Below are 18,023 nucleotides of genomic sequence, written 5' to 3'. Positions count from 1 at the left end.
AATTTCTATGAACGGAATCCGGTCTTTTGAATAGAATTCCACACGATCATAAATTTGATGTCAAGGTAAAACATTCACTCGAACCGGTTTGCTAAATCTGAGTAAGTTCATTATTAAAAGCAGACAAGGGACCAAACAATGCCGTACGAGTCGTAGCACAGCTATTCTGATAACGGCTACTAATGAACCAGCGAATCGCTCGCAATAAAACAATCAAGAAATTAAAAAGTCACTTTTGATCGTTTTTTTCAAATAAACACGCATGCGCTAGTTTCGTCACGTGATCGACCGTCAGGGGCGTTTTGGCATTGTCTGTTCATGAGGGCAAATGTGTGTTTGCTCTGTGCTGTTGATCCAGGCTATTGTAATGCCGCAATGCTTCAGCTAGTGTATATAGCGTGACAGATGTGGGCCGCCGTCCTGCGTCCGCAGTCCCTCTCTGTAATGAATGGGCACTTCAGTGCAACTCTCAACAGACGGCCTGTTGTTAACACTCATTCATTTGAAGAAGCGGCTCGGGTGTCATTAAGTACTTCACAATCAACTGGCGATGAATTAAAGTTAAAGTTAATGGAAATTGAGCTAAGGAACATAACGCTATGCAATCAAGAACCGATCTTTGTGGCAAACGTGGTGACAGCACGTTTCGAATTGTCATCATTCACTTTGGTGCACGTTTCTAAGAGTTAGGTTGATTTTCTCGAAACAACTTCAACAAAGCAATTTTTTTCGCTTTCGGTAAATGCGTCCCGGATTGACGAACCACACAGGTAAATATTGAATTTCGCTAATGAAGAGGAAATGTAAAGCGTCAGTTCAACCAGTGGTCAACCGGTTCTCTAAAATAGCTCAGGTGTCATGAGGCTTCATTTGAAAAATATATATTGACAGAGCATCATTTCGAACAACGGGAGAACGAAAAAGGAAACGAACAGGGTCAACAGCCGGGAGGACAAAGAGTAAGAAGGTGAGGTGGAAGAGTTGTAAAGCGAAACAGAGAAAGAGGCTAAGGACGTAGGCGCATTTCTGATTAAATAAAGGATTGTGTTCTCAGTTATGACCTTACAATGGCTGAGGTGAGTGAAAAGGTGGAGCTCTAAGCTGGGAGAACATCTGTGTCCTCAGTCATTCAAACGTTTGTGGACGAAGCGTGTATATGCAATCGAATTATGTGCACCGTGATACTGTATACTTTAATGCTTAATTACAGCAGTCCAAATACATTATACAGAAACATAGTACTATAATGCGTGTATAGATTTTTTATTAAAAAAACCCGCAGGTCTGCGGAGGGTCGCGACTTGTGATTTATTAAATCAAAAATGTAAATTAAAATAAATAATTGTAAAATAACAACCTTCGAAATAAAACAAACTAAACTAATTATTTAACTTACATATTTAAACTTAAATAATAATAATAATAAAAAGACAACAATAATAATTATTATTATAGTTGAATTTATCAGTAGTTGAAGTAATATTAAAATGCTGAAAAAACAAGCCATAAAATGATTTTTGTAAATCCAGAGGTCGAATGCTGTGCAGCCACAAGACTTTCTAAGTGTATAAGTGGTATTTTAGAAAGAAGCATTTACAAGATGGAAAAGACGAACTGGGGAGAATCGATAAACTCTAAATAATTTATTGCTATTGTGTGAATAATATGTAAACATGAAGGCCTAACCAATAAAATAAAAAACTGTAGTCTGATTTTGAAGATTCTAAAATCTAATTTAACCTAAATACACATACTTAATTTTTGGAATTTGATTATGTAATCCAAATTACATGTAATTAATTACTACCTAGCTCTGGCCATTGTTCACATCAGGAAATCATTGTTATATTGACAACATGGCTATAGTATTATGACTATGGCATTATCCTGTTTGTGAACAGTGATAGAAGTACTGGTCCTTTTAAATACTTTTAAAAGATTCGTTAGAAAATGATTCGAAAATGATGATTAGAAAATTTAATAAAGAAAATTTTGTAACGTTCGTGTCCATGCACCTGAGACTCTTGGTAGCAGAAAACAAATCTCATTATACATAATAAGACAAATTATGGGAAGTATGTTTTTTGTAATTCTGGAATTAGGATGCAGTTATTTATTAGCCTTTTTTACAGTTACAGCTAGCATGAATAGCACTGTACTAAACTGTGACTCAGTGAGCCCCTACAACCTCAAAAACACAACTCTAAACTCTAACCCTACTGACATTCGCAAAACAATGTTCTTCTGCAATGTGATGCATTTCATATTGAAACTAACTTTATTAACTGGCAGCTGGATGGATGGTGAAATGTGAGCCAGGAGAACGGAAGAGAAAATAAATAGGCATTTATGAAGAGAGAGGTATTTGTTTCAGAGCAGAAGCATGCCATTGCATTTTTAACAAAAGACATTTTTTTTCCATTAATGAGTGATTGACAATAAGAGCAGGAACATTTAAATAAATTAGATTTTGATATCACGCTGACACCCCATGGCCATTTATGTGCACAAACCTGACTGCCTGCCGTAAATTATTTATAGATGGGGAAAAAAAAATCAACACAATTCAGATCGATCATTCAGACCAGCAACGTACGTTAAACAAATGTATTATTGTTTGATTGTAAATGGCAGCATATCACATGCAGGGGCTTTTAGATTATTAGAAAAAAAAGAAGAATAGCAATTTTTTTAAAATTCTAAAACTGTTATATTCTTGTTTCCCATAGCGACAGCCGCAAATGTTCATATAATATTTTCATGATAGCACAGATTTTGTATTTGACAATTTCCTATTAGTTCACTAAGATTATATTATTTTAGCAATAATATTATATATATATATAGATTATATATATATATATATATATATATATATATATATATATATATATATATATATATTATTTTTATTTTACGTTTTTTTCAGCCCAAGTAGCATCGTCTCAAAACACATAAAGTAACACAGATGTGGAAACCAATGATTGCAATGCTGAAGTGATGTATGCAAATGAGTCAAATGTTTTTGGGAATCTATCTCACATTCTCAGCATTATTATACGTACCAGATTTTAACCTACTAACCCAAAGATTAAAAGCACGCATGATCCTATTGTGTGCTTCACTACTGCACCATTTTCAGTTTCCCACAGAAAAGGGGAGCGATGAGTCTGACATCAGACTGGGATTTATGATTATGTGGGCAGTGCATGTTTGATTGGAAGTGAGATGCTATTTGACGTCAGGCACACAGCAGATGTTTGTCCTTTTAGAGAGTCATGAATCAAACTCTGTTAACATTTCAACAGCAGTGACAGCAGTCTGTATTTACCGTCTCATCTCCATATTTAAAATCTATTAAAGCTTAACTAATTCCTTTCCAAGTTAGCTGTTGTGCAATACTCAGTAATAATGCAATAATGGCCAATTAAGTGTGCATTATTACCTGCATCTGATACATTCTTCAGCTCAATCTCATATCCACAATAAACATTAGTTTGGATGTCCGCTCTGATGATAGCGCTGCTCAGTGCATTTGCTGGCTGGGTCTTATAAATGTTGAATGTAAAAATAACTTGTTTACAACCCTGTTTCTGTCTCATTGAATATAAGGCATTACTGCTGACTCACTCATCTCTTGTTGCCATCTATGGTTCCTCGAGATGGAACGAGATGTTGCATCCTCTAGCAGTTGCTATGGGCAAAGCCTCCAGAGTGACCAGTGTCTGAAACACGTCTAAACACAACAATAACATTGGCCAGTGACAGGCTAGTGACAGGCTATGACGATACTACCTGTGCGACCATAAAAGGACACCAGAGGAACATTTCATTCCCTCTCATTGTACCATGTTAACTAAGATGTTCCCTTTCAAAGGAACTCACACTGCATCCTCTAGTGGTGGCTATGCGGAAATACCCACTCTGACACGGTGAGAGGAGTGCATGCTATATTACTTGGGGCAAGCACTAAGCCAAAAAACTCCACAGGGTCACTGTCGGAGCTGCCCCTTGAACGTTCGGTGGCGGTCAGTGACCTTAAGTCAAAAGCCAAAGCCACAAAAGACTCGCTAAAAACAACTAAGGACTGAGCAGACTCCCATCTTGGTCCCATGGCAGAGCTCAAAATAAGATTAGAAGATTTGATTCTTTAAGCAGATATGGTCAGGCATCTAGATTTCACAATTTTACCAAAACACTCTTGGTAACACTCGAACTCATATATCTACCCCTAATCTCCCATGGAGTCTATGACCTGTCTGCCTGAGTCAGAATCTCTTGATTCGACACACAGTAAAGGTGTCTAATGAAAGGGAAATTGCAATTGAAACAGCAATCCATTAGCAAAGATGGAGGTATGCTAATAAAAGAGGATTCAAAAAGATTCATTCATCTTGATACCATGAAGCTAATAAAGGTCAACAAATGATTACCAAGAGTGCATGATTGGTTCAGGTAACCACCACATTTTACTTTGGGAACCAGTCATTTCTCACTGTACATATCTCTCTGGGAAAGGCATTCATTTTAGTTGCTTACTTGGTTGAATGGTTTCCCAAAAAAGTGGCGTGTTCCTTTAAGAGTTAAAAGGATAGTCCATGCAAAAAGTTTTACTTCTGTTAAAAATGAATTACCTTCTCGTCATTATACATCCCTGTCAATGTATTCTTCTACCTTATACTGTACAGTGTCTATATAAATAAAAATGATTGATTGATTGATTGATTACAAACTTGTAAAAGAAGGTATTTTGAAAATAGTGGGTTACCAGTTTCAGTTCCCTTTGACTTACAATCTATGGACTAACAAACATAATAGAAGCCGAAGGGAACCGAAACTGTTCAACAAAACTATTCAAAATATCTTTTGCGTTACACGGAAAAAAAATGCCATACAGGTTTGGAACAACATGTAGGTGTGTAAACGATGACAGAAGCTTTACTTCAGGTGGTTTAATTTAGACGGTCCCTTTAACACTTAAAACAATGATTTGCCAATCCACTTTCAGCACTGTTATTTTGTGCAAAGAAATACGCCTCCTGACAAAAGCAGCTCCATTGTTGACAGCATTAATGAAAGGTTGTCTGATTCTTTTACAACGAACCGGTTTATTCGCTGTTACATGAGCTGGATCAAATTCTCATCAAGACGAATCATTAATATATGTCTAGTATGCTACAAATTATTTGTTATACTATCATTTTTATCTTCTCATGCTCTGAAAAGCTGGTTACATCTAAAATAATTAGCCTCCAGCTGAGATATCAAGTCATAGTGACTGTCAGACATGTCCAAAAAATAGTTTTGACTGAGCAAATTATAGCTTATAGATTGAACAAGTTAACAGGCTAAATGAGAACTCAAACAGCAAACCGTTTTAAATGATTCAGTCTAATTTGGTGTACTAGCTCATCCAGTTCATTAAAAAAGAAGCGGTTCAAAATAATGATTGGTTCCAGTCAGCATTAAGTCTAACTTTTAAATAAGGACAAGCATATATTAAATAGCAACTGGCAATTATATACATAGCAATGATATCAACACGCTCACCTGTTAAACAGAACTTTTTAATTTAGTAACTTACCTGAAGATGTATTTTTGTTCAACCTCTTACCAAATGAGCCATATTACATAGAAATATAGAGCTACCGCAAAAAAAGACGAAAGAAGGTGGCTTACTTTTTAAGCTATGTTCAGACCGAGAGTCGCCATACAATATGGCCGCTGCGCTCTCCACAGAAATGCTGTCTATTTTCAAGGGTTTGTGGCCCTTGAAGCTTGAAGTGAAAGTCACAGAAACTTACCTAATCGGAATCACACTTTTGTCCAGATTTTGCCCTGGTTTTACAGTTTAAATGAGCAGACGCCAGCAAACCGAGCCTGCAAAAAAAAAAAAAAAAAGTCTGCAATTTTCAGAAATTGTTGTGTATGATGGACAAAGATAACACTTTTGTTTTATGTGCTAGTTTTAATGGGTCATATAATGTATTCCAGCCTTTCGTCATGGTTATCTTAGAGTCTGCTTTACCTCAGAAAATCGCCACATGCGATACATGTCAGTAATTAGCCAAATCACTGCTAGAAAAATATCACAGAACAGTAGTTTTACGTATCTTGCCATATGCATTTGAGGTTGAATTTAAAAAAAGGGTTGAGGCTGGACGACGTGTACAAGCACTCATGCTAATATGAGCGCGTATGGCCACAGAAGCCTTTCCTCGTTTACAATCAATAGACGCAGTGGGATAGCAGGGGGAAGGAGGAAGAAAGAAACCAGACTATTTTCTCCTCCATTTGACAGTGGATCAATAAATACACGTGTGCTTCAACGCTGTGTGTAGACCACACAAACATTTTCCACAGGTCACAGTGGGAGTGCTTTCGATTAACATCAAACAACCATCCCTGCTATTTTTCCATTACGCTTGGGTATGATAGCGGACTAGCCTAGCATCTCTCACTAACTGCAATTTGCTAATGTTGCCAAAGTTCAACCGTAAACAAACGGCATTGTTTTATCTTAAAGATGTAGTTTCACAGTTGTATATTATATATCAGGATAAATTGTTTAAAACCACGTGTATACTAAAGGCAGCAGTTGTACACAGTGCTGCGTAGATCTGGACATATACAAATCTCTGTTATTCTTTAGGTAACACAATCTAAGCTGCTGCGAAATATCGTATCGCTGACAAGTTAATAAAAAAAAAAAAAAAAAAAAAAAAAAAAAAAAAGTAATGATAAACTAGGCTTAAACTTACACTGCCTGAGGATAATACCTGGGGTTTAATATTTGTTCAGATCGTTACCAAGTAAAAATAACAGTAACGCTTACCTTAGCAAACGACGCAAACACAAGACGGAAAAATAGAAATCCGAGAAGTGCCTTTTAAACTATTCTGATACCTTCTTATGTTATTATTATTAACATTATTATTATTGTTGTTATTATTAAAACATTCAGAGTGAAAAAAAATATCCAGTTTAAAATAATATTTTTATTTGATAATGACGGAGTAATACTGACACAATAAAAACTAAAACGAAATATATTGACAAATTACCGAAACAAGTAACACAATGGCGCCATCAACTGCCCAAGCTTGTATTTAACTCCCAATCACATCAAGGGAGCTTCGACCTGTTCAATTCCATCATCGACAACACTATTTGATGAATTAAAATAATTATTAAAACAATTTTATGTAATAATTTTAGAAGCTGAACGTTCCAAGGTTCCAATTTTTAACCAATAATTTACGTGTCTTAGTTTGTAATTTACTATACAGGAAGCAGGACTAAGAATAAGTAATATACACAGATACATAAACACTAACTAATAAACTCCAAAGTTTGTTTTTGAACTGCAATGTTAATTTTTTGAACCCGGTTTTCAAATGATCCATTTTTCCTCAGTGTAAAGAACGTAAACACCTTTTCCAATCACTATAAAGAACCTTTTGAGTAAATGTTCCACGGATGTTAAAGATTCTTTTTGAAACCATAGGCACAAATAAAACCTTATATATATATATATATATATATATATATATATATATATATATATATATATATATATATATATATATATATATATATATATATATATATACACATATTTTTAAAATATTTTATTAACTAGTACTCACGTCTAGACATTCGTTTTATTATTGAGCCCCAGGCCATTTTAACTATAACTTTCCAAATGTAGTGTAACGTTTGCTTCATGAACTCTTAAATCGTCTAATATGCATTTAAAATGAATTTACAATTTAACAAATTATTCTCACACCGAGTGTCCTTGGCGAACTCCTCGGCACGTAATTAAAAAAGGCAAATCGCTCTGTACTGGATGACTTCTGCAAAAGGGAAAAGAAGGTACGTCCCCGTTTAATCCCCAGATTACAGCCTCATCCAACACAATCCTAAGAGTTCCCAAATATAGTTCTTCGTCGGCTGGAGAGCTCTCGGGTGGGTGAGCAGATTAGCTTGGAGCTAATGACAAAACCTAACAAGTCACGGTTGCATGTGACAACAGGAACAGCGACACAGACGCGTATGCATAAACGTATACATTTATTTTTTATTGGAAAACACTGATACATATTTCACATATTATCCATACAGGTTTCGCGTGTTTAGTATTACGAGTCCGGTCGCTCAATTTCAAACTCTGCCAACGCAAAACCGTCCAAACATTCCGAAACAGAGCGAGACACGCCATGTAAAGCTCTTCCCGGAGGAGTAATGCATCTCAGCTAGAAAACAAATAAATTACTCAATTATTAGACCAATAGCAAGCCCTTCATAGTCTTACTGGCAACATAATTCGATGCGCCGTCTTTTCTCCCCTCAAAATAACCGGCAATCGACAGTTTTCACTTTATCTCGTCTTGCAAGCGGAGCGCGAATGAAATTTGGAGCATTTGACAACAAGAGGTTCTGACAAACCCACGAGAGCAAGAGACAAATGAGCCGTAAAGCAGCAGCAGGTTTCTCTTCTGTGGTTCAATGTATAATCTACACCAAAGTGCAAATATATTTATATATGTATAGAGAGAGAGAGAGAGAGAGAGAGAGAGAGAGAGATATTTGTGTGTATATTCATAGATTGATAACATACTTCTTATTTGACTACAAGATCTCTTGCAAGAAAGTTGAGGCTTACGAGTATTATGGCACATTTCAAGACCGTGGATCAAACAAAAGTCACAGACCTAACTAGAATAACAATAGGCAATGCAAAGTTTTACCAGACGTTAATATTGGAGAACGGTACACTTATAAAGCATAACACTGATAGCATTGTGATTACCTGTGTAGCTATTATATTTTACAGTTATGCTATTTGCCATACTCTCGTCACATCTCCATCCTGCTGTACATACTTTGCATTTCCGCGCTCCCACAAAAAGTTTGAAGCCATCGGAGACAAAACCCACATTAACGTCGAGGTTTAAACCAGCTGACGGAAACCACTGGCTCCGAGTATATGCCTCATAGACGCTCTTTTCGAGTCGTACGCCGCATTTATACAGTATGAGCATGACGTCGGGTTTTTACAATATGTACGTCTTCATAAACATCCAGTTTTTGTTCTGTTTGGAGTCGTTAACAGGAGAAGGCAATACGCAAAAGCATGACTTCACCACGGGGGTCACACGCAGTTGTTTTTGCTCAGTTTGTATTGAAGGCAGCACTGTGACCCTGGACTACTTACCACAATGTTTTAGCATTATTATAATTTATTATTATCATCATCATCATTATTATTATTATTATATATATTTTTTTATTATTATTTTAAGCGATGTGAAGAACACTCATGAAAGGAGATGTTCTCTGCATTTAAACACTGCCATATTAGGCATGGACTTCAACTCGTGTGCGACTAAAGTGACGTCCTGTCCTCAAAATATTTGTCAGGTCTGGAGACGTTTGCTCCAAAAGGGCTCATGCAGTTATGCTTGGTCCATTCACTTCTGCTGGGATTAATTCTGCTAGCATTTTTCACCAATTGGTTTTGAAATTTGATTAATTGTTTTTGGTAAGAGATCACAGAATTTGACATTCTAAATGCTCTCTGTAGTAAACTTTGGATATTTTTTTTTTCTTTTTAAAGACAGAGTGATCTTAGTAGGACAAGCAATGTAAGAGAAAGATATAGGATATGACAATCCTTCACTTTGCGGTCATCATCTGGACAAACTCTGTGAAGACAAAAAAACCAAAACAGTAATCAAATGATTCCTGATGTATAAAAAGAAAGTATGTATATTTTAACTATCATATTTACATAAAGTTATCAATGTTAAAATCAGTAACACTGTTTTATATATTTTTGAATTGTGATCCTTTGATAAATACAAAGTTCATAAGAAAAACATTTGAAAATGACGTCTTTTGTAACATTATAAATGACTTAACGGTCACTTTCCATGCAATATCTTGCCGAATTCAAGCATTAGTTAAGTTTTTTAATGAGTGCAAAAATATATAGGATAACAAAATAGCAATAATAAAAAGGATGCGTGTCTGATGCTTGAACTACCAAACACCATTAATTATCAGGCACAAGTCCCTTCTATTTTTAGATATCACCCATGTACCGTCACTGCATTTCATTACACTATCACGGTCTAGAACTGAAGTGTTAAACATTCAATGCAGGCGTAAAGAATAAATGCAAGTCAAAGCATCTTCTGCAATTAAAAATTGATTTAAACGACAAATAATCAGCCTCTAACCTCACTATTGGAAATCTAAATAAACTCATTGTGGATCACAGCTTTTTTAAATGAATGAAACAGCAGCTCACCTTCATAGTTCACCTGACCGTCTCCATCGATATCTGCCTCTCGGATCATCTCATCCACTTCCTCGTCTGTTAACTTCTCGCCCAGGTTGGTCATGACGTGACGGAGCTCGGCTGCGCTGATGTAGCCGTTTCCATCCTGAAAAGAGAGTGTTATGCACAATACCTTGATGAGTTTTTTTTAATGTAGTGATGCCTGAGTTTTCAGACGTACACAAATGTGTGGAACTATTATGATTGTAATGAGCATATTAGTTATATTAACAGTTAAACAGCTGTGCAGCTTTATGCTGTTGTGCCGCAACAGCTAAAGTCTGTCTACACTAGATTGGAAAAAAGGAAACGTTGAAAATCATTTCAAATTTGTCTATGTCATGAATAGAACGCACTGCGGCCCATCTAGTGTAGACGGTATCCTTGATTATAATGAGTTCTCTAGTATTTTGTCACTGTTTGTTTTGGTGATTTCAAATGTTAACATAGGGTAAGCAATTTCTGGTAGCCAAAGGCGGATCTTTAGACCACACCCACACAAACTCACCTCCTGGAGGGCCACAGCTCTACATAGTTTAGCTCCAACACTAATCAGACATCTGATCCAGCGAATCAAGATCTTTATAATGCCAGAAAGTGTTCCAAGTGTGAGCTGGAGCTGGTTCGCTCTGCAGAGCTGTGGCCCTCCAGGAGTTGAGTTTGAGAGCACAGATTTATACAATATATCGATGGGTTTTCATTTATTTTGTGTCCAAATATCTGACTAACAAACAATTCGTCCCGAGTTCAAAGCAAGTGGAGAAGCAATCAAGAAAACCCAAAACCAACTCCATCTGTTTCAAGCACTCTCTTACGCCAGCGGCCCGCTGCAGCCTGTGCCCACATGGTGAATAATCTCACCCACTGTCTGGAAAACACACCTGCGCAGTTCTTACGTAAACGCTTCACAGCAGCGATGTGGTTTCAAAGCTAGTCAGCGGGTTGCCTGGATGACTAGTTGACTGACGATTTGTGGATGCCTTGTATGTTTCAGCTGGTTTTGGTTCACCTGACTTCTGAGAAGCGAGTTAGAAGTGTTCTTGTGTTCAACAGCAGCAACCCTGAACTTTCATTAAGATTCTTCAAGATTAAGTTTCATGAATCAGTGCAGCGCTTCATCAGGTTTCAAGTTCATAGCAGCTGCGGTTAACGGTGACATTTCCTCACCTTGTCAAAGACTCTGAAAGCTTCTCGGATTTCCTCTTCACTGTCCGTGTCCTTCATTTTCCGTGCCATCATGGTTAGGAACTCTGGGAAATCTATAGTTCCGTTGCCTGTGGATAGACCATGTTGTTGCCATTTACCACAAGATTAAGCGAAAAGTAAAAAAAAAAAACTTCCACCAGTGCATCTGCATGAGGCAGCAGACTTCACCATCTTTCAAAGCTTCAACCTTTGCAAGCTTGTCTCAAGATCTTCTAGAAGTGCTCGTTCTAGAAGTCTTACAACTTCTATACAGAACTTTGTTACCTGCTGGCCTCATAAGACTGCAAAACCCTGATTCTCAAAGGATGCCTGTAGCTTCCAGTAAATTGCCATTTTTATGTGTAATATGTATCAGGAGGTCCAAGAACGGCTCTCTAGGAGCATGCTGACAGAAGATGAGACCAAGCATCTCAACACTTTGGATACAGTGTGATCTTTGCCAATCTGCCCCACTGAGAAAGACACTTAATAACAGCTCGATCTAGGGTGGGAGTGTCCAATCCTGCTCCTAGAGGGCCAATGTTAGTCAGAATGTTGCTTCAGGAAGTTTCCAGAAATCCTGAAAACCCTCATTAGCTGGTCCAGGTGTGTTTAATTATGACTGGACCTAAAGTCTGCAGTATAGTGGGCCTCCTTGAGATGGATTGGACATAAGAAGCCACATAACTTTACCCAACTAAAATAATGCACTTATAGTAACAAACAGAGAAGACAGCAGGACTGTGCAAGGTTAGAAAGGTTTGTGATCTTACCATCAGCATCTACCTCGTTGATCATATCCTGGAGCTCTGCCTCGGTGGGGTTCTGACCCAATGAACGCATGACTGTGCCCAGCTCTTTGGTGGTGATGGTGCCATCGCCATCTTTGTCGAAGAGTGAGAACGCCTCCTTGAACTCTGTTTGGAATTAAAAACATGTAAGTACCGTATTTTGAAGTCTAAACCACTCTTAACTACTACAAGGTTGGTACTACATTTGCAGTAAATAGCTTGTCGTTTCTCTGATCATGAATGTAGACATGGCGTTACGTTTACACGCCATGAGTGATGCAATGCAACACGTAAAAAGACAGTACTAAGTCATGATAATCAGTAATTATGTCTCCACTGGATGCAACAAATGCCTTGCTTGTAATGTGTTATTCTTTTGGTATATTAGCGCCGGGGCGCAGCACTGTGTTATAAGTGCATAACATTTTGACCATTTTGATGCTTGAGGTATCCAGCCAATCACAACACACTGGATAGCTGGCCAATAAGAGCACCCCTCGCTTTTTTTTGAACAATGATCTTTGTACAAATCAACCCGTCTTTGGAAGGCGGGCTTAGACGAGAAACAATGTATTAAACTTAAAACACTACACCACACCAAACGCACAAAATAATGTTCGTTTTAGCAAGATCATATGACCCCTTTAAAACTTTGCAAAGAATTGTGCATAATTTTGGTTAACAAAACTAAACTTTAATTATTTTTTTTTATTTCAATTTGTTAAATTGTATTGTGAAATCAGTGTTGTAAACCGTATCTTAGTGACTTGAGTGAATCATTACATGCCTAGTTTTTAAATTGCTTTCCAAAATATTTTTTATACACGTGTGTATATATAAAGAGATACAGCACAAGTATTTCAAATGTCTTTACATGCACATTTCTATTCAAATAAATAACATATACAAACATTTAATATATAAACCTAATATTCATTTACATGTACACACACATTATGTTAGCAAAAACTTATTTCAGATGCAATTTATTGCAATTAATTGTTTGACAGCACTAAGACTTATTTTAAAAATAGGCCACTGTGTGAAAATGTGGTAGTGGATGGAAATGAGACATTTAAAAATAAAACAAGGTGCAGTTGATATTACTTCCTGTATGACTAATTACCTGGAAATGTTAGGTCAAGACTACAGTGCATTGCCTCGTAGGACAAAAATCCATGTACTAACCCTAAATCTCAAAGTATACTTCCATTTCTCTTACAGGTGCTCTAGTGTATGAAAAGTTCCTTCTACCTTTTAAACTAAAAACAAAAATGGGGCAGTGTGTGCACCCTTGCATGTGTGTACAAAAAAAAAAAAAAGTCAAGTAACCTTTCTTTCACATTCTGTGAAGTAGGTCATCTGGGCACTTTCCCCTGGTTTCACAGACATGGCTTAAGGCTAGTCCCAGACTAAAATGCAGGTTTGAGCTGTCTCAACTGAAAATATATTGCTCTGATTTATCTTAAAATGTCAGTTCCACTGTTCTGTCTCAAGAAGCACACGTTTTCTTCTAAAGCATTTTTTTTTTTTTTTTTAAAAGCCGATTAAATATCTTAAATTTAACTTATCCCTAGTCCTGGCCTTAGTGTAAAAAAAAAAAGTGTCAATAAAGTGTGAAAATAGCATGATAGTGAGCCAATCACAACCGCTGTGTTGTTTAGCACTTCGCCTCAGCATTAAAGCGGAGAATTACATAACCTCCACATACCAAGACATTTTCGCACTTTTGAAATTCTCATATCCAGAATTAAAATACAAATTACACTTGCTGAGGGAAATTAAATAAAATACCATACTGCAGCCCCCTTGGAAGTGCACTAAGATCCCCTATCGGGTCCTGGCCCTTTGGACAAGAACGATGATGCGAGACCATTTTTTCAGCCACTGTTATTTGACAGCAAAATCTCAAGAAATACGAGAGGCAATTAGTCTGTCAGCCCATACTTGATGAGACTGCTTTGAGCCTTAACATGCTCTTGAGGTTGGAATATGGTGCGTGCACGTCTCTGCACTGATGATGTAATGTGCTTTAGTGGCCTTTCTGAAGCTGACTGTCAGAGTTCACTCACCAGCAATCTGTTCCTCGGTCAGCTGATCTGCCTGTATCAGAAAAAAAAAAAAAGGAAGTCAATCAGCTCAGTGCCACATCACTATCAGAAAAGCTCCAGTTTTGCAGTGCTCACACACACACACACACACCTCTGACTAAATGAGTATAATGAAGGACATGCATAAAAATACCCCTTCAAAAATATCCACAGCAGTTATAATTAGACAGTGCCACTTAGGGGGTCATGAATGCGACATACTTAAAATGATTGCGCTTTCCTCTGACACGGAGTTCATTATTCAATTATTATAGAAGAGAGGACTCGTCCGCACACGTGATTCACTTGGCGTGATTCAGCTGTGTCTTTTCTGAGAAGAGGCAGCAGAACGTGCTCCCGTGTATTCAAAGGCGGGTGATTCAGAAAGCTTGGAGCTTAAAAATGGACAGGGTGTAAAATGATCCATAAGGAAACGGCGGACATGGATCTGACTCATCCACATACGAGGCCATGACTTTAGCTTTAACACGTTTGGCTCATCAGGTCTTAGACAATATACGGTTTATCTAAGTTGTATTTATATTTGTATTCAAGTACAATGCTAATCGAGACTATCACTGCTTAATACTATGAAATATTGTGTGCCTTATTCTGTGTAAGAGGCCAAACTATCTCACTATCTTTACTAACACTTGACTGACATTATGACCTTAAACCTCATTTAAATAAACTAATATGTTTCTTATTAGCCAAAATATTCGAATGCATTAATTTTTGGAAAATGCCCATCCCTAGTAAAAACGTTGAATGTAATTTTCATGCTTTCAGATTGAGCAGCATTTACTATACAGAGCCATAGTTCAGTGACAAGCTACACAAACAGCTTTCATAATCGCTGAACGATATCTTCAATTTAATTATCAATAGCTTGTTGGTAAAAAAAAACGTCTCTGTGTAGTCAATGCTGCTTCATCCGAAAGCACGTGATGGAGATTTGCTACTAATCACAGAACTGGCTTTTCTTACGAGATGCGCATGATAATGTCTCGACAATTAAATAGATTAATGCTGCTTTATACATGCTAGTTTCCATGACAGAACTCTAAATAAGTCTTTATGACTACTGGAGGTGGCAGCCTGTAAACTGTTTTCATTTTATTAAAAGGCAAGCACAAAAAAAAAAAAAAAAAAAAAAAAAAAAGAGGGTATGGAGGAGATTCTGAAGACAACCATGTGTCAGACTAAATAAATAAAATAAATAAAAACCAATAATAATAATAATAATAATAATAATACATTAAAAACACTTTTACACATTCATGGTTTATTGATAGTTGCTGAATTAAAAAAAAAAATTCCATTCAAAAGTTGTGTCAGTAAGATTGAAAGTCTTATGCTGAACAAGGTATCATTTATTTGATCGAAAATAAATGCATCCATTTCAAAAAAAAAAAAAAAAAATCATTCATTAAATTAATTCTAATATGCTGATTTACTGCTCAAACCCCCACCTCATTAATGTTTTTTACCCCAGTACTGTTATATTTCTCAAAAAACTCTAACTCTAAACTTTTGCACGGTAGCATACATCTGTAACGTCTTGAACATTTGCTGCAGACTCTCATTGAAAGTTTACGGAAAATGTTAAAATCTTTTTGTTTGGTTATACTACATGATATTTTATATCAAAATGCAACCGAGTTCGTTCTCCCCGAACGAGACGAACAGACGGTGCAAAAACCACCCTTTAAAAAAAACAGTTCTAAAAACAAAAAAAACTACACTTCTGTTGATTATAATCACAGTTCATTTGCACCAATTTGCCTTTTGTTATCTCAGCGTATCGGGAAAATGATCTAGTTACCACAAGCATCACTCCCAGACACAGAAGATAGATCTAACTTTAGGCCCCCCGTTCGGGAGGTACGAGACATCGGGTGCGCGCCCGCGCGCGCCCTCCAGGACCACATGCACGCGCATGGTTAAATGCCTGGTTTGGATGCAGGTGGGCTGCCGTCTCCGCTGCTTCCGGCTAACATATTCTGCGCGCCGCTTCTCGAGCCCGTTACCGCATTTCAATGACTGCAGCAATTACCGTGGATTAAGTGGAGCGTGAGCGGACAAATGTTTGTCATGCGGCAAGAGTCTCCGAGTTGCATTCCAATTTGATAAAGCGAGAGCGGGGGTCTGCACTGCAGATCCAGTGTCAGCGTTGCTGCTGCACCAGCTATGATTTGGTTCAATGCGGGGAGAAAGGGGAAGGGAACAACCGGGATCCGTCACTGCAGTTCAGCCTGCTGCAATATGCAACCTCACTGTCCATTCATATTTATGCCTTATACAGCTATGTGATCGTCCTGGTGCTGCGCGATGCCGAATCGCATTTTTTTTTTAAACAACCCCTGCGCGACAGCTACCCTACGTGTTGCAGGTTCGGCCCATGCAAATGCAACGGAGAGACCGTCTCGTGCCCGCAGGACGTTTGCAAACTTTGCGAACGTGCGCGCAAAGCGAATACGACGGAGGCACAGCGCGAGATGAGCGACGGATTCTTCCAGAAACGAGGAACTTGAGCGCGTACGCTTTGCTGATGGTTATTTTTACACCACCACGCCCACACTTATCCTTCTGTTAAAGGCAATGAGCTCAGCCCATGTAAAATTAGCAGCCAGTCCCCCTTCACGCACACCGAGGTGAGCAGAAACGCTGCCTGAAAGCAACACGTACGACGCGTTGAATGCTTAAGTTGCGATAGTGATATGCGTCCGAGAGACGCTCAAAAACCGTCAGTGAATTTGCATCACGCGTATTTGTAACGCGACGCAAAGCACGCATTTGCAACCGCTAGGGTCTGCCGTGACCAAAAACGGCTAGTTTTTTTTTTTTTTTTTTTTGCATCAAATAATATTCAAGAAGCCAAATACAGAAACTGGTGCGCATGTGATTGACAGACTTCAGCTGGCGCGAGAGCAATAGCGCGAGCGCGTTGAGCTGCAACGTAACTAGCCCGGTTTATTCATTTATCCATTAATAAAAAAATCTATTTTAGATTAATTCACAGCGAATCGCACGCGCTTTCCCCTTTAATACGCATAACACATGTTGGAGTGCATCTGTTGGACAGCGCTAGCCGGCTAATTGGCGCTTTGTTTAAATAAAATATCGATCTGCTGCGACGCATTTTGAACCTCACGCTCTCTTTACGCGTTTGGCATTATTAGCGTTAAAGGGGAGCTTAAATAATTGGTGCAATCATTATTAGCTCTCTAACTGTCTGACTGGGATGCTAAAGCGGCTAAACCGTTACGTTAGATAAGACACAAAAAAACGGCGAAAGCATCAGGCTGTACTTACCATCCTTAAGCAAGGTCCGTCCGATAAACGCGTGTAAAATCAGCGGCGGAAAGCCGTTCGTGTTTTAAACGTTGACGTATAAACGCAGGATCTGTTCCCGTGCGTGTACGCGAGTGAGCGAGCCACGGAGTGAGGCGTAGTAATGCGCCACCGGCTGCGCTCTGGCCTCATTTACACCGTATCCCTCCGCGCGAGCTTCATCTCATTACCGCGCTCCCAAGCTAGTGTGGGGATGAATTGGCGATGCTATGCCACCCACAGATACATCCTCACGCTGTGGTTTATCCTACTTCG

General features: G+C 38.1%; 1 protein-coding gene across 1 annotated transcript; it reads right to left on the bottom strand.

The window, feature by feature from the left end:
* Positions 1 to 8,063: 8,063 nt before the first annotated feature.
* calm3a (calmodulin 3a (phosphorylase kinase, delta)) lies at positions 8,064 to 17,902 on the bottom strand. The gene is made up of 6 exons (XM_043259525.1): positions 17,730 to 17,902; positions 14,397 to 14,427; positions 12,307 to 12,450; positions 11,516 to 11,622; positions 10,319 to 10,454; positions 8,064 to 9,710 (listed from the first exon to the last, which is right to left on the bottom strand). Exons 1-6 carry the CDS (start codon positions 17,730 to 17,732, stop codon positions 9,682 to 9,684), a joined length of 450 nt encoding a protein of 149 aa, XP_043115460.1. The 5' UTR covers positions 17,733 to 17,902; the 3' UTR covers positions 8,064 to 9,681.
* Positions 17,903 to 18,023: the final 121 nt, after the last annotated feature.

Source organism: Puntigrus tetrazona, chromosome 15 (genome assembly GCF_018831695.1).
Source record: "Puntigrus tetrazona isolate hp1 chromosome 15, ASM1883169v1, whole genome shotgun sequence".
NCBI classification, from domain to species: Eukaryota; Metazoa; Chordata; class Actinopteri; order Cypriniformes; family Cyprinidae; genus Puntigrus; species Puntigrus tetrazona.
Note: the sequence above shows the minus strand (reverse complement) of the source record. Positions and strands in the feature narration are given on the sequence as shown.

Excerpts from the sequence above, each read along its gene's own strand:
- calm3a (XM_043259525.1), bottom strand. Across the intron at positions 11,623-12,306 it reads CAACGAGGTAGATGCTGATG|GCAACGGAACTATAGATTTC; the intron begins GTAAGATCACAA and ends GTCTATCCACAG. Across the intron at positions 9,711-10,318 it reads CGGTCAGGTGAACTATGAAG|AGTTTGTCCAGATGATGACC; the intron begins GTGAGCTGCTGT and ends TTGTCTTCACAG.